The following is a 26,387-nucleotide window of genomic DNA, read 5'->3' on the forward strand; positions in this document are numbered from 1 at the left end:
TGAAGAATCATGACGCTGTTTCACAGGAATAAATTACATTTTGAAATGCATGAATTAGATATTATATTTAAAATTGTAATGATATTTCACAATACGGTTTTACTGTATTTATTGATCAAATAAATGCAGCTTTGCTGAGCATATGTAGGCTATGGAAGCTTGTTTCCGCCACAGAATAAAACATTCAAATAGATAATTGCGACTTTTTATCTCACAATTGCGAGTTTACATCTCACAATTTTGACTTTATAACACGCAATTGAGACTTTATGTCACGCAATTCTTTATAACAAGTCAAGTCACCTTTATTTATAGCGCTTTTTAAAATACAGATTGTTTCAAAGCATGCAGCTTTACAGTGACAACAGGAAAATAATGCAACAAAGTTTGTTTCTGCTGTACATGAGATGAGATGTAAACTCACAATTGTGAGAAAAGGTCAGAGTTTTGAGATAAAAAGTCACAATTACCTTTTTCTTTTTTTATTCTGTCACGTTAACAAGCTTCCATACATAAGATACTTCGGTAACACTTCATTTTACAGTATGTGTAAGGTAGTGTAGTTAGAGTAGAGTAGTGTAATTAGAGTAGTGTAAGGTAACATGGGTTAAGTGAAGGTTTAGGGGTAGGTTCAGGGTTAGTACCTAGTTAGTGGCATTACTACAATGAGTACATAGCATGTTCATGCGAAACAGGACTGTAAAGCAAAGTGCTACCGATACTTCTTACAATTTTTTTTAATTTGTGTATAGGCTATAATCTGTTGCAAACTGCAGCCTATGATAACAGAAATATTTTTAGTCCGTTTTATCATTCACCAGGAGAAAATCTCAGTCACTAAGAAAAGTAATAGCACAACTCTCCAAAAAAAATCAAGTGATTTGAGGTATCACAACCACACATAGAGCACATAAACATGCTTTCAGTTCAGTTAGGAAATGCTCTTACAATCCAAAAAGCCTTTTTAGCTTATGTGTGCATGCAGCTATAAGTTTGGATCTGGTGTTAGTGTGACAGTTTATAGAAACACTTGCTGTAATGTAATGGGCAAAAAGGGTTTTAGTCAATTAATAGGATGTGAGGATCTTAAAGTATCTAAGATTAAAAAGACAATGCATCCAGTAGCCTACTAGTAATAGGGATTGAAACAATTCATATAATTTCAATTCATGTAATTGTGTTAAAAAGTTCAGATCTGACGTGTACAAAGGGTAAAAATTAATAGAGGAATATGTAAACGTTAGATTGATTAATTAATTTTGCAGTGCCTAATTTATGGGTAAAAAGTGTTAATCTGTGATCACCAAAGTGATCTTAATCTATGCGGCGTGATCAATTGCTTTTGTCTTCCACCCAAGTTTCCGGGGAAATCGCGGTCTTTTCCTCATAACACTAAAGTTTTCAGTGAGGAAACCTGACTCTATCACTCTCGTGATTATTTCTCCCCTTTTTCAGGTGCGTTGTTGATTATAAAACTGAGTTGAGTAAATGTAATGATGATTTAACATGTTAAGAGTGTTGAAGGTGTGTTTTAGTAACAATTTGAGTAAGTGAGAGAGTTAAGTTTGCCGAGTTTAAAATGTGCGTGTGTGAGCGGAGCCCTCGCTCGGTTACAGATAAAAATAGCTTCGTAATGAGAGCAGCCGCCATTTAATGTCAATTGTGAATTAACAGATACCTATATAATATCTATTTTGCTGTGTTATTTGTATAATGTGTTTCAAGCACTTTATCGATATTTTTGGTAAATGTAGTAATGTTTATTGAGCTAAAACTACTTTGTGCTTGATTGACAGCTGTTATATTGGAAAAATGAGTTTATGTTCCAGTGAATTACAGAGTATGCTGTTGTGACTTGAATAAGCCCTATAAAGCTACTATTTTCTGTAGATCTGTAAAATGTATTATTGTTGAAATGATAACACTAAAGTTTTCAGTGAGGAAACCTGACTCTATCACTCTCGTGATTATTTCTCCCCTTTTTCAGGGGTGTAACATTTTGGAGGCCCCGCTGGGATGCTGTTCAGATGTCCGGTGGCCACATACTGGTCGCTGAATTCAGAGCCAGCTAAATCCCCCCATAACAACCCAGGCAGGGAGGAAAGTGTTGCTGTTCGAAGGGTCCTGGATCCTGGTGGTGAAGTACATGTCAACTGAGGCCATTAAGAGATCATCAGAGACAGTAAAGACCATCTGGTTCAGTTCCAATTCCTGCACGGTAAAAGTTCCTCCTGTCCTGTCACCATGACAACCACCTTGGAAGAGGTACAGGGAGAGTTAGTAGGGAAATTGCACACCCTGACCAAGGACAACTTACTAGAGATATGTGATTTTCTTGGCATATCAGGCGAACAGAGAAGAAATGTCCAAGACAAATCCCGCATATCATTGATGACTCTTATTATGATGTTCATTGAAAGAGAGGAATTGGCAGAGTTAGAAGATGACGGCATGTCGGAATTGTTGCTACTCCAAGACAAAATGGCGGAGATGAACAGTGGGATGGATAACAAAACAGAGCAAACGGAACATGATATAGAAACAACAGGAACACATCACAGAACAGAGGAACCGAGAGCTGTAACCTTACAACAAGGAGTGAAAACCGAGCAGATTACTGCAGTCAATGCAATGATCAGTGATTCTCTGCACCAGCCCCAAACCCCTGTCCATCGTCAGGTGAGCATGCAGCACACGCCCAGTCAATACTGGCGCAAAGAGTTTAAAATTTCTGGGCAGATAGGTGAACCGGGCCAGAAAGAGAAACTGATTTTTTCCAGCCTTGCCCATCAGATTGAGAATGGACTTAACAGAGGTTATCCTGAGGTAGAGATTGTAGATGCAGTAATCAGGGCTATTTCTCCAGGCTCACAGCTCCGCAGCTACTTGGAAGGTAAACCCCAGCTAACTCTTCCCACACTTCGATGCATCCTGCGTTCCCACTTTCAAGAGAAAAGCGCAACAGAGCTTTACAAACAGCTAACTTCTGAATCACAGCATTGCAAGGAGACCCCTCAAAGCTTCCTGATGCGCGTCTTCGATCTGAGGCAGAAAGTACTGTTTGCGTCCCAGGAGTCAGAATCAGGACTTAAGTATGACCCGGCGCTGGTCCAGCGCATGTGTTTACACACCGTCCTTACAGGTCTCCAGAGTGACAGTATCAGGATAGACATGCAGCCCCTCCTGCTAGATAGTGAAACGTCAGATGAGGTCTTGTTAGAGAAGCTTAACATTGCTGTTGCTAATGAAATAGAAAGACGAAACAAAAAGCGGTTTAATGTCACACAGCCTTCAACAACTGTCAGTGTAGTCCAGTCAGAAGATACGCCATCTGCAAAGTGTTATGTGAAGGAAGTCAAAGCGAAGATACCTGCAGAACTATTAACAGAGTTAGCTGAACTTAAGACGGGTGTAGCTTCTCTAAAAGGTCTCAGTGCAGAGATAGCTCAGATTAAGGAGACATTACAGCAGCCTATGTTTCAGTCACAGCCTTATGTTTATGCCCCACCTCCAGTTAGGAGGCCCGATAGGGAACCCCAGCCACCCCTGCCCCAGCAGCAGTATTACAGCAACTACCATCAGCCCCAAGCACCATCTGACCCTGCACAGCATCAATATGCACCTAACTGGTATACAAACCGTTCTGCTCAAGCTACAAGGAGGTGTTTTGTCTGCCAGCAGGCCAGAACAGGTGAACGCTGCACACACTGCTTCCGATGTGGGAGTGGAGAACATTTTCAAGCTGGATGTAAAATCCGGGGAGTCAGACCATCAAGAGAGGCCCCTTTAAACGGGAAAGGGTTACCGCTGAGGGACGAGTGTTAACCACAGCTATCGAAAAGTCCCAGAAATGTGCAAATTGTGCCAGAGAAGATTCAATGGAGAACCTGAAACAATATTCATCATGTAAAGAGACACTGTATTGTTCCAAAACATGTCAAAACCAACATTGGACCAAACATAAGAAAACATGCACTCACCTGGAAATTGACTCTACTGCTGAAAAGCTTTCCTGCACAGAGGAAAATGCCCACTCTTTATCATCTCTAGCACAGGTTTGCCACCCCCATAAGGTCACCTCCCTAGTCGGTAGACAGTGCCTTGTTGAGTGTCACCTGAATCACCAACACCTCCAAGCTCTATGGGACACAGGCTCTCAGGTTTCAGTCATTGATGAACGATGGAAAGAGGAATCCCTCCCAAACGCAAGGCTGAGGGATGTTTCAGAAATCCTGGACTCACCTGATGAGCTAAGATTGACTGCAGCAAATGGGACTGAAATGCCGTACCTGGGATGGATTGAGACAACTTTTCGGCTAGCCTCTGAAACTGACCAAACAAATGAACTGATCATCCCAGTGCTGGTGATGAAAGGCTGTCACCTATCTCATCCCATCATAGGTTTCAATGTTATCGAGCACATCCTGGCAATGACCGAAAAGACAAAACGGTACAGTACAGTGAGAAAAGCTTTTCCAAGCCTCAAAAGAAACAAAGTGAGCGCTTTCATACAGGCTGTTAGTGCAGAACAGACAGATGAATATGGGGTGAAAATAAAGGAAAAGAAGGCTGCTGTACCAAAACACAGTAGTATTCAGATTGAGTGCCGTGTAGCTTCCCAGCCTTTCAAAGAGGACACGACAATGCTTTTTCAGCCAGACCTGAACCCTCAGTGGCCAGATGGACTTGAGTTTTTTGACACATTAGTCAGAGTCAGGAAAAGTGCTTGTCCAGTCATTATGCTTGATGTCTCTAACGCCACTGACCACGACATTGTCCTGCTTGGACGCACAATAATTGGTACAGTACAAACCATAATGACTGTGTTACCTGCCCAAGTCTTTGAAAAAGCTGTCACCTCAGCCACAGTGAATCATACCAGCGTTCAAGCCCCATGTAATTTTAGTGGACAGTGGGATCCACCAGTAGAGTTAAGTCACTTAGCCGAAGAGCAGAGAGAGGTAGTTAGGCAAATGCTTAGAGAAGAGTGTCACTCCTTCTCCAGATCAGACAATGACATTGGCTGCATTGAACGATTGGAAATGACTATTTCTGTAAAGGACTCGGAACCAGTCAATCGCACATACATGTCAGTGCCCAGGCCACTGTATCAGGAGATGAAAGGTTACCTTCATGACCTCATAGCTCAAGGCTGGGTTAGGAAGTCAAACTCTTCATACTCTTCGCCGGTTGTGTGCGTCAGGAAAAAGGACGGGACCCTCCGGTTGTGTATAGATTACAGAGAGCTGAACCGAAAGACGCATCCCGACCGCCAGCCAATCCCTCGGGTCCAAGACATCCTAGACAGCTTAGGTGGTAATTCCTGGTTCTCCCTCTTAGATCAGGGAAAAGCATATCACCAGGGGTTTATCTCTGAGGAAAGCAGACCACTGACAGCATTTGTGACCCCGTGGGGACTCTATGAGTGGATACGCATGCCATTCGGTCTCATGAACGCTCCTGCAGCTTTTCAGCGTTGTATGGAGGAATGTCTGGAAGGGCTCCGGGATAATATCTGCATTCCTTATCTTGACGACACACTAGTTTTCAGTAAAACTTTCGACAGCCATGTGAATGATGTACGTAAAGTTTTACAGCGCCTCAGAGAGTATGGCATCAAACTCAAGCCAAGTAAGTGTGACCTCTGTAAACCCCAGGTCCGTTATTTGGGAAGGATAGTGTCTGCGGAGGGCAGTAAAGTTGACCCAGCTGATTTTGAAGCAGTAAGAACATTGAAAGAAATCAGACCAGAGACGGTGGGCCAGCTCAGAAAAATGCTTGGTTTACTCACTTACTACAGACAGTACATCAAAGACTTTTCTAGGAAGGCCAGCTGTCTGTATGACCTCCTGAAAGCAGATTCAGAGAAAGTTTCTGACCACCCACGGAAAACAAAACCAAAGAAAGTAAGTCATGTGGTGCCCTCAAACAAGCCAATCCTGTGGACTGACCAGCACCAACAGGCACTTGAACAGCTGATTGACTGTTTGCTCCACCCACCAGTCTTAGGTTTCCCTGACTTCACTCAGCCATTTGTTGTACATACTGATGCATCACACCAAGGCTTGGGAGCAGTTCTTTATCAAAAGCAAGATGGGAAGCTTAGGGTCATTGCTTATGGCTCTCGAACCTTAACAGCAGCTGAAAAGAACTATCACTACCACTCTGGCAAGCTAGAATTCCTAGCTCTAAAATGGGCAATCACTGATAAGTTCCGTGATTATTTATACTATGCTCCGACATTCACTGTGTACAGTGATAATAACCCGCTCAGCTACATTCTGTCTACTGCAAAACTGAACGCAACTACTTCCAGGTGGGTCGCAGAATTGGCTGACTTCCACTTCACAATAAAGTACAGGCCAGGTAGAGAGAACAGTGATGCAGATGCTTTGTCAAGGATGCCACTGGATGTAGAGTCACTGATGAGAGAATGTTCTGAAGAGCTTCCACCAGACACTATTGCCGCCACGATACAAGCAGTAGAGGTACAGAAAGAGTCTGTTGCAACTTGGTCACTTCTGGCTGCATCTATGTCAGTATCAGTTGAAGGTGAGACAAACGCTGCATCAATCAGCTCGATTCCAAAAGATGAGATAAGAGGAGCACAAGAATCTGATCCGGTCATCCGTCCTGTGCTCGATTTCAAACGGTCTGGTTCCAAACCGCCAGTTAAGGAGCAAAAAGAATCCAGTTCAAAAACAAAATGCCTATTCCGAGAATGGGACAAATTGACAGTAGACAGTGATGGCATTCTGTACAGAATCACTACAGCCCGCAAGCAGTTAGTTCTACCAGAGCAGTACAAAGGTAAAGTGATGAAAGAGTTACATAACAACATGGGACACCAAGGTACTGACCGCACTGTATCACTAGTACGTGACCGCTTCTTCTGGCCATATATGCAATCTGACATTGAGCACTATGTGACTCAAACTTGTAGCTGTGTCAAACAGAAAAAGCCAAGCCATGAAATAAGAGCTCCTCTGACAAACATTGTGACAACACAGCCATTTGAACTGGTATGCATAGACTTCCTCCATCTTGACAGATGCAAAGGCGGATACGAGTACATCCTCGTTATTGTTGATCATTTTACACGTTTCACGCAAGCCTACTCCACCACGTCAAAGTCAGGAAAAACTGCTGCAAATCTCATCTTCAATGACTTTGCCCTGAAGTTTGGGTTCCCCGTCCGCATCCATCATGACCAAGGGGGAGAGTTCGAAAATCAGTTGTTCCATCACTTAAAGAAACTCAGTGGCATGGCAGGGTCCAGAACAACACCCTATCACCCGATGGGTAATGGTCAAGTGGAACGTATGAACAGAACTTTGTTGCAAATGTTAAAGACACTGACTGAGACACAAAAGTCAAATTGGAAAGAGTCTCTGCACAAACTAGTTTATGCATATAACTGCACCCGTTGTGAAGTGACCGGCTATTCACCATTTTTTCTTCTGTTTGGGAGATCACCCAGGCTTCCAGTTGATATGCTCTTTGGATTGTGCACAGAGGCAGGTCCCAGTAACCAGCGAGACTACGTGGAGAAATGGAAACAAGGGATGGAGGAAGCATACGCCATTGCAAATGAAAATGCTCAGAAAAATGCTGAAAGGAGTAAGAAGTATTATGACACCAAAGTTAGGAGTGCAGTGCTACAGCCTGGCGAGCGAGTTCTTATTAAAAACCTGACACCAAGAGGAGGACCAGGTAAACTCCGTAACTATTGGGAAGATACAATTCACACAGTAGTGAGACAAATGGGTTCAGACCTGCCGATTTATGAAGTGAGACCAGAAAAGGGTAGGGGCCGCTCCAGAGTCCTGCACAGAAATCTGCTCATGTCCTGTGACCACTTACCTTTTGAGACACAACCAGAGATGACTAACGAGGACAAAAGTAAGAAAAAAAGGAGACATCAGCCTGCATCACAGTCTCTTGACTCTGATGAAGACAGCGGGGATGAATATGACCTTCATCATGAGCCGCTACAGGTCCCCACATACACTGAACCAGCGAGAGAGTCGGAACACAGGCCTCCACCACTGAAAGAGACAGTTGTAGTGCCAGTTCCTGATATGCTACCAGCACAGCTCGTTGTTGAGAAGCAGTTGGAGGGGACAACAACCGTTAAAGACCTACCTGCTGAAGAGATGAACTTGCCTGATGATCGTCCACCAAGGGCCTTTCCTTCATTAACTACTGTTGCTGAACCTGAGGACACTGCTGTTTCTGAACCTGAGGACCCAGCCTATCAGCGGCCACAAAGAGAAAGACACCCTCCAAGACGTATCACCTATGATCAGCTTGGTAGGCCTTCCTTGTACAGTATCCAGCCACAACCGCAATTGTTCTCTGTCTACCCTGCACCAGGACTGGTTCCGTGGTTGCCATCACCACACCAATATTACCTTCAGCCACCCTGCATGTATGGACTTCAGCAATCATAATGATGACAGGTTTGATTTAATTCACAGACTGTTGCAAGAGACAATTTTCAGACTATGCATACAGATCATTGAGCCTGATGGACTGTTGAATTAACAGTATGAGAAAAGACTGCTTATGGACTGTTTATACAGCTGGTCGACAGATATGGACTGTGGATAATGCGTTAACTTTATTTGAGCTGTGACCTTTGACCTCTGCTCAAGTACGGACTCACAGAAGATGATTTTCTAGGTCCAGTGCATAAGAGACTGTTTAAGATGAATGTTGGTAATGTCGGGACGACATTTATTTTGTCGGGGAGAATGTGACAGTTTATAGAAACACTTGCTGTAATGTAATGGGCAAAAAGGGTTTTAGTCAATTAATAGGATGTGAGGATCTTAAAGTATCTAAGATTAAAAAGACAATGCATCCAGTAGCCTACTAGTAATAGGGATTGAAACAATTCATATAATTTCAATTCATGTAATTGTGTTAAAAAGTTCAGATCTGACGTGTACAAAGGGTAAAAATTAATAGAGGAATATGTAAACGTTAGATTGATTAATTAATTTTGCAGTGCCTAATTTATGGGTAAAAAGTGTTAATCTGTGATCACCAAAGTGATCTTAATCTATGCGGCGTGATCAATTGCTTTTGTCTTCCACCCAAGTTTCCGGGGAAATCGCGGTCTTTTCCTCATAACACTAAAGTTTTCAGTGAGGAAACCTGACTCTATCACTCTCGTGATTATTTCTCCCCTTTTTCAGGTGCGTTGTTGATTATAAAACTGAGTTGAGTAAATGTAATGATGATTTAACATGTTAAGAGTGTTGAAGGTGTGTTTTAGTAACAATTTGAGTAAGTGAGAGAGTTAAGTTTGCCGAGTTTAAAATGTGCGTGTGTGAGCGGAGCCCTCGCTCGGTTACAGATAAAAATAGCTTCGTAATGAGAGCAGCCGCCATTTAATGTCAATTGTGAATTAACAGATACCTATATAATATCTATTTTGCTGTGTTATTTGTATAATGTGTTTCAAGCACTTTATCGATATTTTTGGTAAATGTAGTAATGTTTATTGAGCTAAAACTACTTTGTGCTTGATTGACAGCTGTTATATTGGAAAAATGAGTTTATGTTCCAGTGAATTACAGAGTATGCTGTTGTGACTTGAATAAGCCCTATAAAGCTACTATTTTCTGTAGATCTGTAAAATGTATTATTGTTGAAATGATAACACTAAAGTTTTCAGTGAGGAAACCTGACTCTATCACTCTCGTGATTATTTCTCCCCTTTTTCAGGGGTGTAACATTAGCACCCTGAAGGGACAGTTTGTTTGCTGAGCGTGCACAAATCTGGAGCCAAAATCTTTCTGTTGTCCTGATCTCACTCTGTGCCGCCCACTCAGAGCATCTGCTGACTCGCTTTGCTGTGGACACATCCTGAGCCCTCCTGTACAAACGCTGCACAAAACCACTGGTCTCCTGCATTATTTATCGAGGGTGTCATCAGACCATCTCACGCCACCTAAAGTGTGCAATCAGGCTGAGGCTCTCCGATGACCATGTGCATGTAATATACTGCGGCGGAGAGTCTAATTAAAAAGCATTCGTCATATTTAAGACCATGTCGTACGTTTGCTGAACATAATGGTGCTTACTGTCACTGTCTGCATGCATCGCCTTACTTCCGCCAAGGAGTCGCTCGCTCCTCAGTAAGGATGTGCAGACCTATTTATCTCCAGGGCTTTTATTGTCTACCGAGACCATGGGATGCCAGTGCTAATATGAGATTCACAGTCACGCTGTCTTCTCGAGACAGCAGTTTCCATATTGGAGAGTTTGCCCTAGTCTAAACCGTCTTATTTTAAATGGAGATGAAGCACTGATCCTGCCTCGAGGAACCTTTGCTGCTCATGATAGAGGGAGAGTATTTTATGGAAAAGCAGGGTGTTTGTGATTTATGGATGTTCATGCATGCATGATGAATGACAAACCTAAACATGCTATGTTTCATTCGTGTGTGTTAAAATGATTTATTCCTAAGCCAATTTAAGGAGCAGCGACAACCCGAGGATGAGTTTTTGGGTGAACTTTACATGCCTGTTGATGATGAAGTTGCTCTCTCTTTCGGACACACTAAGAGTGATCAGGATGGACAGTTAATTTAAACAAAGCTGATTTAGCTTTAGGTTGTGGGATTTTACTAACGCTAAGTTGCTTTTACTTCGCAATAAGAACTTTAAAATTATAAAAAATAATTATATATATATTCAGATTATCAATAGCTTTGGAAGGAATTATTGTTATTTTATTTATTTTCTTTTATAAGCATGACATTGATCAAAAGTGACAATAAAGGCTTCTACATTATTACATATTTTTTTTGTAAATGCTGTGCTTTGAACTTTCTATGGGGAATATAAAAAATATATAATAAAAATATTAAGCAGCACAACTGTTTTCAACTTTTACAATAATACGAAATGTTTTTGAGCACTAAATCAGCACATTAGAATGATTTCTGAAGGATCAGTTGACACTGAAGACTGGAGTAGGCAAGTAGTGATGCTGAAAATTATAAATTATAAAATAACTTTAAATAAATAAATATATATATATATATATATATAAATATATTTACATTTACATTGATTCATTTAGCCGACGCTTTTATCCAAAGCGACTTACAATTGCTATATATGTCAGAGGTCGCACGCCTCTGGAGCAACTAGGGGTTAAGTGTGTTGCTCAGGGACACATTTCTAACCCGGGTCTCTCACACCAAAGAAATGTGTCTTATCCATTGCGCCATCACCACCCAAAAAATATATATATAATTGGAAGGCAGTGTGAATATATATATATTATATATTCTCTCTCTATTATTTATATAGAGCTGCTCAGAGATGAGCACATTGCGATCATGTAGTTCTCTGGCTGACCCAGATATCTTTGCTCATCAGCTGATGTGACCTGTTTGAGCCACATTACTTATCCAGACTGAGGCCTAGAATCCAGAACCTTGGCTTAGATTGTGTATTTTTTTATAGCCAGGCAGCCAGCCATAGAGAATTCAGCTTAAAATAGTGTACTCGTTTTATGTTGCTCTCAACAGTTGTGGGCTCGAAGAGGGCATACTAGAGGGAATTACAGCAGCAAAGTAAGAATTTATTCACCAGCTTCTCCTAAACAGATTAGATTCAATTAAAAATATGAATGGACTTACCAAGGGTATTCAGACAACAGTGTTGTAATATTATAAGAATCAGCTCTGATTTGCTGATATGAAGAGTCTTTCTTTGAATCTCCAAAATGTTTATTTACAGTTATGAATAATAATATATCGCTTAAATATATAGATTATATAGCATATAGCTTGAATAATATATAGCTTAAATGTACAATATGTACAATTTTTGGATCCAAAAACCACAATAACAAGTTTATATATTTTGTTGACTTGTGTACTTATACATTATCCCAAATGTGTCCAATATTGTTTAAATCCAGAAAAATCTGCTATTTTTACCAGTGTAATGGCCCTCGTCACTGCGTCACCTATCAATGATGCCATTTTTCACATTACACTCGATTTACAGTTTTACTTTCGTACAAACCATGGAACCACCAAATATGCTTTAATATATTATGTGTTTTTTTAGACAGGTTAGCAAGTGTTTGGATATCTTTATCGACATAAAACTAATCATTGTTATATAGCTCAACATGGTTAGTCTTATTGTTTGAATCTCTTGTTTTCTTGATTTACATGCCTCAGAGACACTATTCTGTCAAGTGGCTAACATAGAAAAATCAGAAAGAGCTTTATTTGTAGTAACAGTGAAACATTTTCTCAACCATACAATATATTTTAAAATTAACTGCATGCCATTTATTAATATGTTCTAATATCGATCTAGCTTCCTGCAATTTGCAACACGTGTCTCATACCAGCCACCAATAAAATTATATGTATGAGTTGTTCCCTCTCGAGAGTTCTCTCGTATCGGGTAAGTTAGCTTACGCTATGGGAAAACTCCTTTTCTCAAGAATATTGAAGCCAATTTTTTAAAACGCAGTGCAGCTGCACAGCAGACATATAACTGAGCGTCTAGCGCGCTCATTGGCTGCGCTGCAGCAACTGCACGAACCTATGGCGAGGCAGCAAAGACGCGCGAACCAATGAGGTCGCTTCGCGTCCTAGCTTGCCAGTATGGGCGTGGCTTATAGCTATGTAAGCCCCCATTTTCGCCATAGAATTCAGATTTAATCTCCTTCAGCAAGTTTCACTTTACTGACCTGCGGATTGAGAAGCCTTCTTCGAGGCCCATCTCTGGCCTATGGTCAAGCCCGGAGAGGCGCCTACACATACTGTCTAGAGATGAGAATGGACGCTCTATCGCTGCAAGCTTTTCTCCCATACTGTCCGGACGGACAACATGTCGGTGGTGTCCTATATAATTCGCCAAGGTGAACTCAGGTTGAGCAACCTGCACACCATGGCCAAAAACCTCATTAAATGGGCTCAGCAACACCCGCGCTCACTGAGAGCGGCGCACATGCCAGGCATTCTGAACCAGGGTGCGGATCAGTGGCGATTTTTTTAAGACTGCAAGGGAAGCTCGGCTTCCCCTATAATATCAAAAAAATAATGGTCAAATGTGTACTATTGTGTAAACATTTTATTGACTAAAAATGCGTTAGAACACGTTCATCTCGAAGACGAGTTGGTTCAAAATCAGCTTCATATAGCAGATCGGCTGACTCGATTTCCTTCTCATTCATTCCCGGAGCGTCACAGTGCATTTCCCTGTTGAAGCCCAGCGTCCGGTGACTTCAATGGCGCTGCTTTAAACAGTTTTTTCAGTGCTTCGAAACTAGACGGTCATTGGATAAATGCTGCGAGGACTGGAAGCTGGGTTCCTGCGTGATGATTGGAGGGTCTGTCGAGAGACTGCATCTCCCTTTGATTGACAGCGATTTTGTACAATAAAAAGTCGTAGACGTGGAAGCTATTCGAGCTCAGTCCCATCGCGGATTTTGTGGACTCGAAACTGCTGTAAACTATTTCTTGGTATTTGCTTGGCGAAATTGCTAGCCAATTTTCATCATACATTTCACAGTTTAACATAATTCCCACATTTCCTCCGTCGATGTCAGGTGCTTTTGTTACATGTTGGTGTTTGGATCACGGCACATCTGTCTAGTTTGGTTTCGGTTTTGTATCGTTATTCGGACATTCATGCTCCGCGTGTTTGTTTTCTGTTGTGAGCGCACAGGATGAGCTTACGCTCGTTCTCGTGCATAACGTCCTAAAGTGCTCTCTACTCCATTAGAGCGCAGGTCATTTCGCTGTCAGCTTTTCCCTCGTCAGAAGAAGAAAGAGACGCTGATCTACTCTGCCCTGTGAGGGATCTCAGAGTCTACTTGGAGCGTTCTGCGTTCAGGCAGTCAGAACAGCTCTTCGTGTGCTTTGTTCGCACCAGAGGTCTCGCGGTCACGAAGCAGAGACACAATGGATAGTTGATGCTATCTCGCTGGCTTATGAGTCTATGGGCCTCCGTTGCCCCATAGGCATGAGAGCTCATTCCACGAGAGGCATAGCCTCGTCATGGGCACGGTCGAGTGGAATACCAATTAAAGATACCAATTAAAGCCGGTGCGGCGGCCGGCTGGGCCTCACCGTCCACATTTATGAGGTTTTATAACCTAGAAGTTCCCTCTTTACAAGCAAGGGTTCTTTCCGTGTAAATGAAGTGTCTAAGCACAATTCTACACAACTATAGGGCCCGACATCTGTCTGGTCCTGGGTGAACCTGAACTACAGTTCTATATACCATATAAGAAGGAGCTTGGCCCATTCCTATATTTCCCTATATGAGGCTCATTTCTGATTTGGCCTCTATTAGGACACATAACTTTACTCTTCTATGAGCCTCGGGCGCTTGGTACTAGGCTATAGTATGAGGTGAAGTTTTAAGCATGCGCAGCGTTTTGAAAGGGGTTCCCATAGCGTAAGCTAACTTACGCAATACGAGAGAACTCTCGAAAGGGAACGTCTCTGTTCCTAACGTAACCTCGGTTCCCTGAGACTAGGGAACGTGTATTGCGTAACTCGCTGTGCTACTGTGCTCCGATCAGGCATTCAGTCAATTTAACCTGAATTCTATGGCGAAAATGGGGGTTTATATAGCTATAAGCTCATTGGTTCGCCTGTCTTTGCTGCCTCGCCATAGGTTCGTGCAGTTGCCGCAGCACAGCCAATGAGCACGCTAGACGCTCAGATATATGTCTGCTGTGCAGCTGCACTGCGTTTTAAAAAATTGGCCTCAATATTCTCGAGAAAAGGAGTTTTCCCATAGCGTAAGCTAACTTACCCGATACTCCTTACCTACTCTCAGGGAACCGAGGTTACGTTAGTAACCGAGACGTTATTCAGCACTTGTTTATTGGAATAAAATAAAATAATGTGAATTTAAGTTATCAAACGAAACTGTAACAAAGTATAAGTTACGAACAAAAAATGTCTCAGGCGCTCTGCCCTGCTTCATACCACAGAAACGCTAATACAAATGTAATAGCCTACATTTGCTCATCAATGAACATGATTTCTACCTGAGGCCCGTCATTCACGGAGTCATCAAGCTACGCCTTTGTTATTGTTTTGAATAAGTGACCTCTAGTGGTGAAACATATATACTGTGCATTTAAGAGATAAGCAAAGAGCATAAAAACATTTAAAAAAGGCTATATTTGGAATACTAGAATTGCTGAATACTGTGCAGTCTATGTACTGTATACAGCCTAGTACTTTTTAAAAGGTATTTGGAAACAGAGGCTGAATTCCTGATAGTATACTAACTACTCTTACTATCTACTCATACTACCTGCCATGTTTGCATGCTAATATGTTATTCTGAATTCAGCCCATGTTGTGGTTATGCTGAAAGGTACAGGCTACAAATTAATGCTTGCTAATGTTTCAAAAACGTTGTTCATCATCCTGGTGTGGCCTTGGCTTTCCTCTGTGTGGATTTGATGCCTTGGTTTTTGTCTTGCAAGGTAAGGGACCTTTTAACATTTTTAAGACCAAAAAGTCAAGCTCATATGTTTCACCGGTGCTGGGAAAACAGAAAGTTTGTATCAAAGTTTAGAAGGCCAAGGTCCCTGAAATGTAAACAAAAAGTATTGAGATAACACATTTTAGCTAGTAAGTAAACAAAACATATAGCTTCCATTTGTTTGCTGTCTGCACACATTTTCACAACAGTTTATGGATATATTGAATATATAGATTTTTGTGTACAACATGAAGTTGTCAAAAAAAGCATTTGGGGGGTAAAACAATTAAGATGAAACATGCACTCAACTTTGACGTTACATTCATAACAAAACCTCGATAGACTGAATTATACAGGCAGCTTTTATTTATAATTGCTTTCACACATTTGGCTTGACGCATTCATTTTGCAAAATAAAATATATGTTTTTTTTTCACCCAATTTAATAAGTACATGTAAAAAGACATTCTGTCACAGACAAGTTTGCACAAATAACTTGCTTTATTACCAGAAATGTGCCCACTCAAACATAGAATTCAGCAATATGTGAACAAAAAATTGATTTAGTCAAAATTTCCTTTGGTTCTACTGACAGATCTTATTCAATATTCATAAGAACATGACAGTTTGACATATTTAGAACTGAATTAGCTAGGTCTCTGCGATGTGATGACTAATAATGGAGCAATCTGACATGCCTTAGTAAAACCAATAAATCAAACCACAAAATCCTTCTACTTTGTGGAAAAAAGTGATCAATCCTTTTATAAGCTAAACATAATTTAGCTTATAAGGCTGATAAGTTCTAGGTGCCCAACCTAATGTCATCAGTGCAAGTCGTTTTAAAGAAAGATAATTTAGCAGCCTCCATTGAAATTCAGTGTAACAAGCTAATTTAACACATCAGAAACTGACATGTGCAATATTCTCAGGAGTCATGCAAATACCAAACACATTCAAAAACTTTAAGAACAACTTCTGTCACCTTAAAATAAAATTTTTAGCCCCACACTTGGATTTTATACATCTATGGAGCTCAAAGCCTTCTGAGAATCAACAATTGAGGTTCCACCTCGTAAACATTGCGTTTTCACTGTAAACTGTCTCTCATTTAAGCTAAGACAGTGATTTTTCTCAATGTCAGACAAAAATGGTGTCCCATATTATATATATATTTTTCAGGGTCATCAATATTTACGTTGTTTACATAAATATATCTTAGGAATATCGACAGTACAGTTGACCTCCTCTCTGCAGGAAGCTGCATGCTGTAACTTCAAAGTGAATTACTTCTGCAGCCTACTTCTATGTTCAAAGTCAGACAGTTACAGCTAACTGTCTCACTATGTCCTGATTAAAGAGATATTCTGCTGCGATCACTAGATACAGTACTAACATTATGCAGTCTTTCTATGACCATATGCAGCCCATATGCACAGCGACACTCAAAAAACAGCCAGCTGTGCACTCTTGTTCTTGTCATTTAGATTTTTTGTCACTGCTGTTGATTATGAGAAGACATTCAAGGACATACAGTATTTTGGGTCTTGCCAGTCCTTAAATTACTGGAAATAAATGTCACACGCCAGTGTGTTCTTGAATAAGACAAAGTTTTTCAGGTTGAAATTGTCAAACCCGTGTAATGGAGGCTAGCTAGTAGGACCTGTGCAAGTAAACCTCACTCCCCTGGGCTCAAGAAGAGAAATACACTCCTGTTGTGGTGCACAAACCCAACCGTTGGTTTACATTTTTTTAAATACATTTTTAAACCTAATGGTTGGGTTTGTCCATATTTGACCTAAACATGGGTTGAAACAACCCAGCATTTTTTAAGGTGTAGCAACTGACACTACACGCTACAGTCTTTAGCGTCCTCGTTAGTGCACTCGCCGGTTCGAATCCTGTTTGGAACGATGCGAGTAGAACCAGAGGGGTTACGTTGGTGCCGTGACCCAGAGGGAAGTGAGGTTTAGGGAGGTGTGTGTAACGGAGGCAGGCTAGTAAGAGATGGGCGTGTAAACCTCACTCCCCTGGCCTCAAAAGGCTACGTTCTTTAGTGTCCTTGTTAGTGCGCTCGCCTCCCATGCCAGAGACGGCAGTTCAAATCCTGTTTGGAACAGTGCGAGTAGAACCGGAGGGGTTTCGTTGGTGCCGTGAGGGAAGCCCAGAGGGAAGTGAGGTTTAGGGAGGTGTGTGTAACGGTGCCAGACTAGTAAAAGCTGTGCGAGTAAACCTCACTCCCCTGGCCTCAAGAAAGAGAAATACACTCCTCTTGTGGTGCACAAACCCAACCGTTGGTTTACATTTTTTTTAAGTACATTTTTAAACCCAATGGTTGGGTTTGTCCATATTTGACCCAAACATGGGTTGAAACAACCCAGCATTTTTTAGAGTGTAGCGACTGACACTAGACGCTACGGTCTTTAGGGTCCTTGTTAGGGCACTCGCCGGTTCGAATCCTGTTTGGAACGATGCGAGTAGAACCAGAGGGGTTACGTTGGTGCCGTGACCCAGAGGGATGTGAGGTTTAGGGAGGTGTGTGTAATGGAGGCAGGCTAGTAAGAGATGGGCATTTAAACCTCACTCCCCTGGCCTCAAAAGGCTACGTTCTTTAGTGTCCTTGTTAGTGCGCTCGCCTCCCATGCCAGAGACGGCAGTTCAAATCCTGTTTGGAACAGTGCGAGTAGAACCGGAGGGGTTTCGTTGGTGCCGTGACCCAGAGGGAAGTGAGGTTTAGGGAGGTGTGTGTAACGGTGCCAGACTAGTAAAAGCTGTGCGAGTAAACCTCACTCCCCTGGCCTCAAGAAAGAGAAATACACTCCTTGTGGTGCACAAACCCAACCGTTGGTTTACATTTTTTTTTAAATACATTTTTAAACCCAATGGTTGGGTTTGTCCATATTTGACCTAAACATGGGTTGAAACAACCCAGCATTTTTTAGAGTGGCGACTGACACTAGACGCTTCGGTCTTTAGCGTCCTTGTTAGTGCACTTGCCGGTTCAAATCCTATTCGTAACGGTGCGAGTAGAACCGGAGGGGTTACGTTGGTGCCGTGACCCAGAGGGAAGTGAGGTTAAGGGAGGTGTGTGTAACGGAGGCAGGCTAGTAAGAGATGGGCATTTAAACCTCACTCCCCTGGCCTCAAAAGGCTACGTTCTTTAGTGTCCTTGTTAGTGCGCTCGCCTCCCATGCCAGAGACGGCAGTTCAAATCCTGTTTGGAACAGTGCGAGTAGAACCGGAGGGGTTACGTTGGTGCCGTGACCCAGAGGGAAGTGAGGTTTAGGGAGGTGTGTGTAACGGTGCCAGACTAGTAAAAGCTGTGCGAGTAAACCTCACTCCCCTGGCCTCAAGAGGCACACTAGAGGCTGCGGTCTTTAGTATCCTTGTTAGCGCGACCGCCTCCCATGCCGGAAACATTGGTTTGAATCCCGCTCGAAGCAAAATGTTACAAGAACAAGATGCCTCTGAGAATGGACAGTGACTTCAGATCAACATCTTGAAAACCACTGTTGGTCAAAGTAAAGTCAAATAATATACTATTGTACTTTACAGTTAATCCACACACTGTTTGATGACTACCTAGGGAAGGGGTCTTCAACAGGTGTGTATACAAAAAATCTGTACTCTGTATTTCTGTCTTGTTTCAGCACAAAAATCGAAACATTCTTAACTCAAGACATATTTATTTGAGAAACAAAAGGACTCAAGATATTTTGTTTTTTGAACAGTTGATCGTAATGAAGTGAGTTTGTTTAAAAAAGAAGAAAATATCTTCCAATGGGGTCAGAAAAATAAACTTAATTCAAAGTGAAAACAAGATTATTTTTCTGACCCCTTTGGCAGATTTTTTGTTTCTTGGTTGCATGAAGTAAGCATGAATTCACTTGATTTGCCATTCATTTTTTTAGAAAACACTTAATATCAAGTCATTTGGCTTCTTAAGTAAATCTTGATTTAAGAACGTCTAGATATTTGTACTGGATAACAACGCAAAAACACTAAGTTAGAAAGTCATTTTTTACTGGTAAGCAAAACTAAGCTAAATATTTAATTGTCCAACCCACATTAAAAATATTAAAATAACATACAATAATCCCAATAATGATTACAAATAATTCAGTAATAATTTACAATAAGGTCTCATTTGTTAACATAATGTATTAACTAACATGAGCAAACAATAAGCAATATATTCTACAGTATATATATTTTCTATATATAATGTATTCTAGCAAACAGCATTTATTAACCTTTGTTAATGTTAGTTAATAACAAATATTCATGTTCATTTTAGTTCACAGTGAATTAAATAATGTAAACAGATGCAACTTTTGATCTTTAATATGTATTAGTAATTGTATAAATTAACATTAATAAATGCTGTAGAAGTATTGTTAGTTCATGTTAACTAATGAAACCTTATTGTATAGTGTTACCAATAATTATTACTAATATTATATTATTAATAATAATTACTTAATGGCTCATCCATGTAGCAACAATACAAAGAATGTAAATGCATTAAAATGGCATGATATTTTAGGCCAAGCTTAAAATACAATTGATTTTATACATTGTGTATCAACAAAAGGATTTATTAGATTTATACACGAAGATTTATTTAGATTTATTCACTACCATAAATCTAATAACCCAAATAGGGGGTTTCAATTAAATAAAGAGATACTAAAAAAAGTCTCAGTCAAGTAAAATGAAAGCCTTTCATTATTTAGAGGCTTTTGTGTGCCTTAATTTCTTAATGTCTCTTTCAATTCTATAAGGATGTAAGCTCTTTTCATTGGTTAAGATAGAAATCGGATTCGGCCCAAATGGCGTCCTTCTTTTTTCTAATGGCCATGCATACAAATGCAGAAAGATCCCAGACCCTGCTGAACCCAGACATATACGCATAATCTTATTACCAGTGAGCCAAAGGAAATGGCCTGCGCTGAAAGATAAGGCCCTAATTGAACGTCTGCTGCAGTATTCCTTTCCGTAATGAGATCATATACTCTGACATAAAAAAATAAATATCTGAATATTTAGAGGAACACTTAAATTATTTAACCACTTCTAAATTTGTTTAGCTGCTGAGTAGTCTTATGTACAATGTGGAAATCCCTCCCCCCCGGGAGAATCTTCCCTGCAACAAATGTAAACAGATGTTTTAAGATCTCAAATAAATAAATAAATAAATGTATCTACCCAGTAACATTTCTTTGACAGGCGCTCATATAGGCGCATTAAATATATTTCAAAACGTATTTATTATTTATTTATATTTCTTTAAAGTAATTGCATATTATTATTTTTTTGTCAAAATTGTGAAACTGTGATTAGATTCAAAAGCTATTTATGGAGGAATGGAGAGTGTACATTGAAAAACCAGTGACCTCCATTTGTTATTTAGTCTCTGTGATGGTTTAGGTGAATAGCTCTTGAGAGCACTGTGTTTTTACAGCGGTTCATTAGCAGTTTACACCTGCCAGAGCCGGACTGTTACTGTCCAGCTGCACGGGCTTTCTGCTGCAGTAACGCGGCCCGCTGCTCCATCATGGCTCTCATCATACTGGGGTTAATGGCTGGACTCATAGCAGGGGACATGGGCCGCAGTGGATATTGGCTGGATTTTGAGCTCATTAAAACACACTGGAAGTACGGTATCTTGCCTGTAACACAAAGAACAAGTGATTCTCAGTTGTCAGGTGCAAAAAACAACCACAACTAAATACATAAAACACTGAACAGTTCAACACACACACACACACACACACACACACACACACACACACACACACACACACACACACACACACACACACACACACACACACACACACACACACACACACACACACACACACACACACACACACACACACACACACACAATATCCCCTTACACTACCCCTATCCCTAAACCTACCCATCACAGAAGACATTCTGCATTTTTACATTTTTAATAAAACACTGCTTAGTATGTTTTTAAAGCCATTTGAAATATGAGGACTCATGAAATGTCCTCATAAATCACGTTCAAGTTGTAATACCAGTGTAATACCCATGTCCTTATACACATTTGTGTCCTCACGAATCACAAAAACAAACACACACACACACACACACGTACTGTGTGTATATACACAATCAATTGGTAAATTCAAGTTAAAATATGTGCAACTACAACATTACATCTTCAACAGTGTAATTAGATTACTGTACTGATTACTCTTTAAAAGTATTGCATTACTTACTATACTAATTACCTTCCAAATCCCATTTCAACTTTGACCAGTTGAACATTACAAGGATAGACATGAAACTGCTCTTTTAATTCTTTCAAACAAATAATATAAAATTGCATAAATGATTCTTGAACTGACCAAAGTATTTAAAGGGAGAAGGTTACATTAAAAACATACATTTTTGACATTAGAAGTTACATTTTGATGTTAAGTCCACTATTGTATTCAATACAATTACATCAGAAGTAATGGTAATAATGGTAACATACGGATGAAAAATAGTCTTTGGCTAAATCCGTGCAATGCATAATATGGAAACATTTATGTTAAAAATTGTACATAGTTCCTTTATTAAAAAAAAATTAAAAAAAGGTTTTACCTTGCTTTAAGGTAAAAGTAATTAAATTACAGTAATGCATGTTGGATGTAATGCATTACACCCACTGATAAACAGAATATAAAGCAATAACTGAAGATATTCAGTTATTATACAGCCTCTCTCTTCAGTTGAAGTTGAAGTTGAGCTTGAAGTTTGTCCCGCAACAAGGTTACATATAAAATTCCATATTGCATATTGCAAAGTAACATTATTGTACATGTTTCTAAAACTCTGTTACAGTGGAAGATTTTGCTGGAAAAACTACTATAATGCAATGTATGGTGTGGAATTAGATTCATTTACCTGGCTTTTTGCCCTCTGTGACATTTTCCTCCACTTTCAGCTCTTCTAATTAGTTGTTAGAGAGATAAATTGAAGAACAATGTATTCATTTCAACATATAACATGATATATGCACTCTGCTGTAGCAAATCTTTAAATGACATGGCAAATGCTTTCAGTTAAGGATAGAATATCTGTTAATGTAGGATTTAGTTTTCAGGGTTGTTATAAGGTGACATGACAAAGCTCTCAGAGGAATAATTTTTACAAGCACTAGACCACAATATCTGCGAACATCCACTGAGGCAGAGTTGAAGACTTGAATTTGAAAGTAATGGCGACCTTCAAACGTTACTTCAGGCTTGCAAATAAAAAGTCACTTGAGACCTTGGTGGGATTATATATCCTCAAAAATCCTGAGATTTCCCAAGGAGAAACACATTTTTACATTAAAGAGAATTCCTTGGTGAACTATAACAGTAAGAAATGTCCGTCTGAAGAGTAGTTGCAAGTAAGTTGCACTGAAATAACACAAAAGTTGTATTTGAGGGTATTCACAAACCGTGGGGATTTAAATTCAGTAATATTATTGATTTGATTGGATGAGAACAAAACTTGAACTGAACTAGCGGATTACAAAATGTGTTTAAAAAACAAACTAAATCAACACTAAATTGACTTCAGCTGAAAAATGACACTATTGTCTATTTTAGAGCTGTTTTACATCTGAATAGCATTCTGTTTGCATCACTGATTGTTATTTCTCTATTAATCGCTGCTTTGAAACAATCTGCATTGTATAAAGCACTAAATAAAAGTGACTACTTGACTTTATTCTCCACTTCATGTTGCATTAAATAAAGAAAGAATCTGTAAATAGAATTTTTTTTTAATCGGTCATTATTTCCTCACCCTCAAGTTGTTTCAAACCTGTATGAATTTCTTTCTTCTTCTGAACCCAAAGGAAGATATTTTGAAGAATGTCAGTGGAGCCCATTGGTTTCGATAGTCATTTTTTTCCTACTATGAAAGTCAATGCGGTGCATCAACTGTTTGGTTACCAACATTCTTCAAAATATCTTCCTTTCGTGTTCAGCAGAAGAAAGAAATTCAAACAGGTTTGAAACAACTTGAGGGTGAGGAAATGATGACAGAATTTTCATTTTTATTATTTTACTAGTCCTTTAAGGATACTATTCAGAAAAATAAGACAAATATACTGATTAATTTTTTTTATTTATTTTTTTGCAGTGAATAGTGCCTTGTTAAATTGGACGGTAAGTGGTTTGTGAATAAGACCCAGGGTTTTCACTGAAATAATGTGGCACAACGGTTAATAAATCTGACCTTGAGTCTCTAACGAGCAAGTCAAGCGATTTGTGTTTGTCAGGAGTTACAGTGAAAGAGTGACATCAGGAGTTCACACAGGGCCAACCAGCCAGCATTAGTCTATTAATAGCTTAATTTAATTTAAAATTTCACTAATGCTGTTTAAAAGTAGTTTAATCCCTTTGGTTTAAGTGGGATAACCTAGAATGGTAACAATGTGTACTTTGGCTCAGTTATTGAAACTGTGATGTTAATACATCTGGTGAATAAGGAATTGTACCTCAATGTCGCCTGGAAGTTTTTGAAGTTCTCCCAAGCTCTACAATATGCAGGTACGCACGATCACTATGGATGCTGAACAATGCATTTCTAAATGTAGTCTGCAGATGTTTCAAACTGCTTACACAAATGCATGCACTTGATTATTGCTTTTGACATCTGGAATGATTAGGTACAGCGCTATATGAAGCACACAGGCTAAATTTAATCTCAAGCTTCACGCAATACTTCTCTACAGCTCATGAACGTCAGAAAACATCAGAACTTACTTGCTGGTGCTTCAGCTGGTTTGTCTGAAGACAGAAATTTAAGGACAGAATTATGGTTAGCAAATATTAACCTGAAAATGATGGCAACACATGGGCTCTGTTACAAAATAATAGAGAGATGTCTCGCTGCCTTACTAGGCAGCATTCTAACTGAAATTGAACCTCAGAAGTGACTGATTTTGAACTCCACGCCGCACAAAAGGCACTCCACATGGAACTGACTTACAAACCATTCACAATAACGTTTGCCGTTAACACATTGCTAAGCTAACCATGCAATACTTTTAACCCTTAAACGCATACTTCGGGTCTTTAGTGACCCAGGACGTCATTCACTACCCTCGTCCTCATTCATTTTTTAAAGTTAGACATCAACCTTCTTAGTATTCCTCAATTTATTCATTATAAACAATATAACAAGAAAAAAATTGTAAAAATTGCATAGGGTTGCTAACGACCCGAGGTGTGTAACAGTGTAAGTATATTTTTTTATTTTTTTATTCAACATTTGAATATTTGATAAGTGCAATGTCTGATACACAATGATGAAGTGACGTTTCACTCATAGTTACCGCAGGCAGAAAACAAAAGAATAGGAAGTATCATCAGCAAAACTTGAAATGGCTCAGCGATTTACTGCATAGCAAGTACTGAACGCAATCAAATATTAGTGTCACTGTCACTTGATGGTGGAGCTGGGGAAGAAGCTGTCAGCGATCAAAATATTGATTTTGGAGATGTTGAACATTATAATTTCGAGAATATGTTTGAGATTGCAAATATGAGCCAGATACTGAATGTACTGGGAAATTAGTTCTGACGAGGACGGTGATGATGGTATAAAACTTTGGATCCGAGCTCCAAAAAGTAACAAAATATGCTTTATTTTATTCTTCTGTATAATTTTTACTCTAATATCAGGTAGAGATCCACCCGTGTTAGATATAGATCCGTAAGAATGATTGGCGAGACGTTCATGCATTTAAGGGTTAATAGGATACAAATAAATAAATAATACATATTGGATCAAATATTCTGAATTAAATTCATTTATATTCCACTTGGCTTCTCATAGTGGATTATGTAATTGCTTTCTCTATTTCACTGCTTTCATTTTTAAAGGGATAGTTTATGTAAAATGAACTTTCGTTTTCTGTAAATATTTATTCACCCTTATGTTGTGGATTTAAGGAATAACATAATAGAATATAACACAATCTCTAAAAATCACAAATTTATGAGTTAACTGCCGTATAAATCATTCTTTTAAGTCAGATCTTGCAAATGACATGGCTGATCCACTTCACAAAGCCGGTTTCCAATTCTTGAGTTAAACTCAGATGACATGACATGAGGGTGAATAAATAATGACAGAATTTTTATTTTTGGTTGACTTGTCCCTTTTAAATGCTGTGTACATAGTCAGCATACTAGTTTTTGAAACAGGGCCATGTCTACTTCATACCTTGGGTTTCTTCAGATGTTTTCTTCTCGGCTGGAACAGGTTTTCCTGGAGGTGAAGGAGAATAATGCTCATCACATTATCTATTTTCTTTCAATAGCATGTTTTTTTTTCATTTACACATTTACAGTGTAAAATCTTCATAATTGCACTTCTAGTGTGCATAAGTCTTTAAATCAAGTTTAAAATCAGTTATTTCTATTCTTAATGTGTCAGGAAAACATGCTCAGTTAAAGGTACAATATGCAGGAATTTTCGCCACCAGGGGTCGCTAACCTCTTACAATAACAACAGCGTATATTGATGACGTATATTCCACATTAAGCGTAAGTATGGATCTTGTCGTCAAGCTGATGGATCTTTTATAGATAAGTGAATACATTGATGTTTTTAACATGACTGTGGTATGAAGCAGGGCGTGACTGCAAGACGTATACCAGCGCCACACACAACGCGAGTCCCGCGGATAAAGGAATAAGGACATTTTATTCTACCGAACTACACTCAAGTGCTGAATTAATACTCACACAGGTCAGTTTATTAGACAAATTAAACTTGAGGTAACGCAGCACTGTTTCACTTGCTCTAACAGTTACACGATCACACTAAACGGCATTTGAGTGTGTTGAATGTTGTTAGTTA

General features: G+C 39.7%; 1 protein-coding gene across 19 annotated transcripts in view; it reads right to left on the minus strand.

Annotated features, from left to right (window-relative positions):
• Positions 1–20,079: 20,079 nt before the first annotated feature.
• The window catches only part of trdn (triadin), a 53,493-nt gene continuing 47,185 nt past the window's right edge, over positions 20,080–26,387 (minus strand). For 14 of the 19 annotated variants that reach the window (XM_077219865.1, XM_077219866.1, XM_077219857.1 and 11 more), the window contains 4 exons: positions 25,749–25,793; positions 24,284–24,307; positions 22,428–22,472; positions 20,080–21,169 (listed from right to left, as the gene is read on the minus strand). In XM_077219865.1, the coding sequence (XP_077075980.1) occupies positions 21,000–21,169; positions 22,428–22,472; positions 24,284–24,307; positions 25,749–25,793 (284 nt within the window). In that variant the 3' untranslated portion in view covers positions 20,080–20,999. Of the gene's footprint in view, positions 21,170–22,427; positions 22,473–24,015; positions 24,055–24,283; positions 24,308–25,748; positions 25,794–26,387 lie in introns of all 19 variants that reach the window. The other 5 variants (XM_077219863.1, XM_077219862.1, XM_077219850.1 and 2 more) reach the window with 5 other exon arrangements.

Source organism: Siphateles boraxobius, unplaced genomic scaffold, assembly GCF_051911475.1.
Source record: "Siphateles boraxobius isolate OS27281-9 unplaced genomic scaffold, OSU_SipBor_1 8, whole genome shotgun sequence".
NCBI classification, from domain to species: domain Eukaryota; kingdom Metazoa; phylum Chordata; class Actinopteri; order Cypriniformes; family Leuciscidae; genus Siphateles; species Siphateles boraxobius.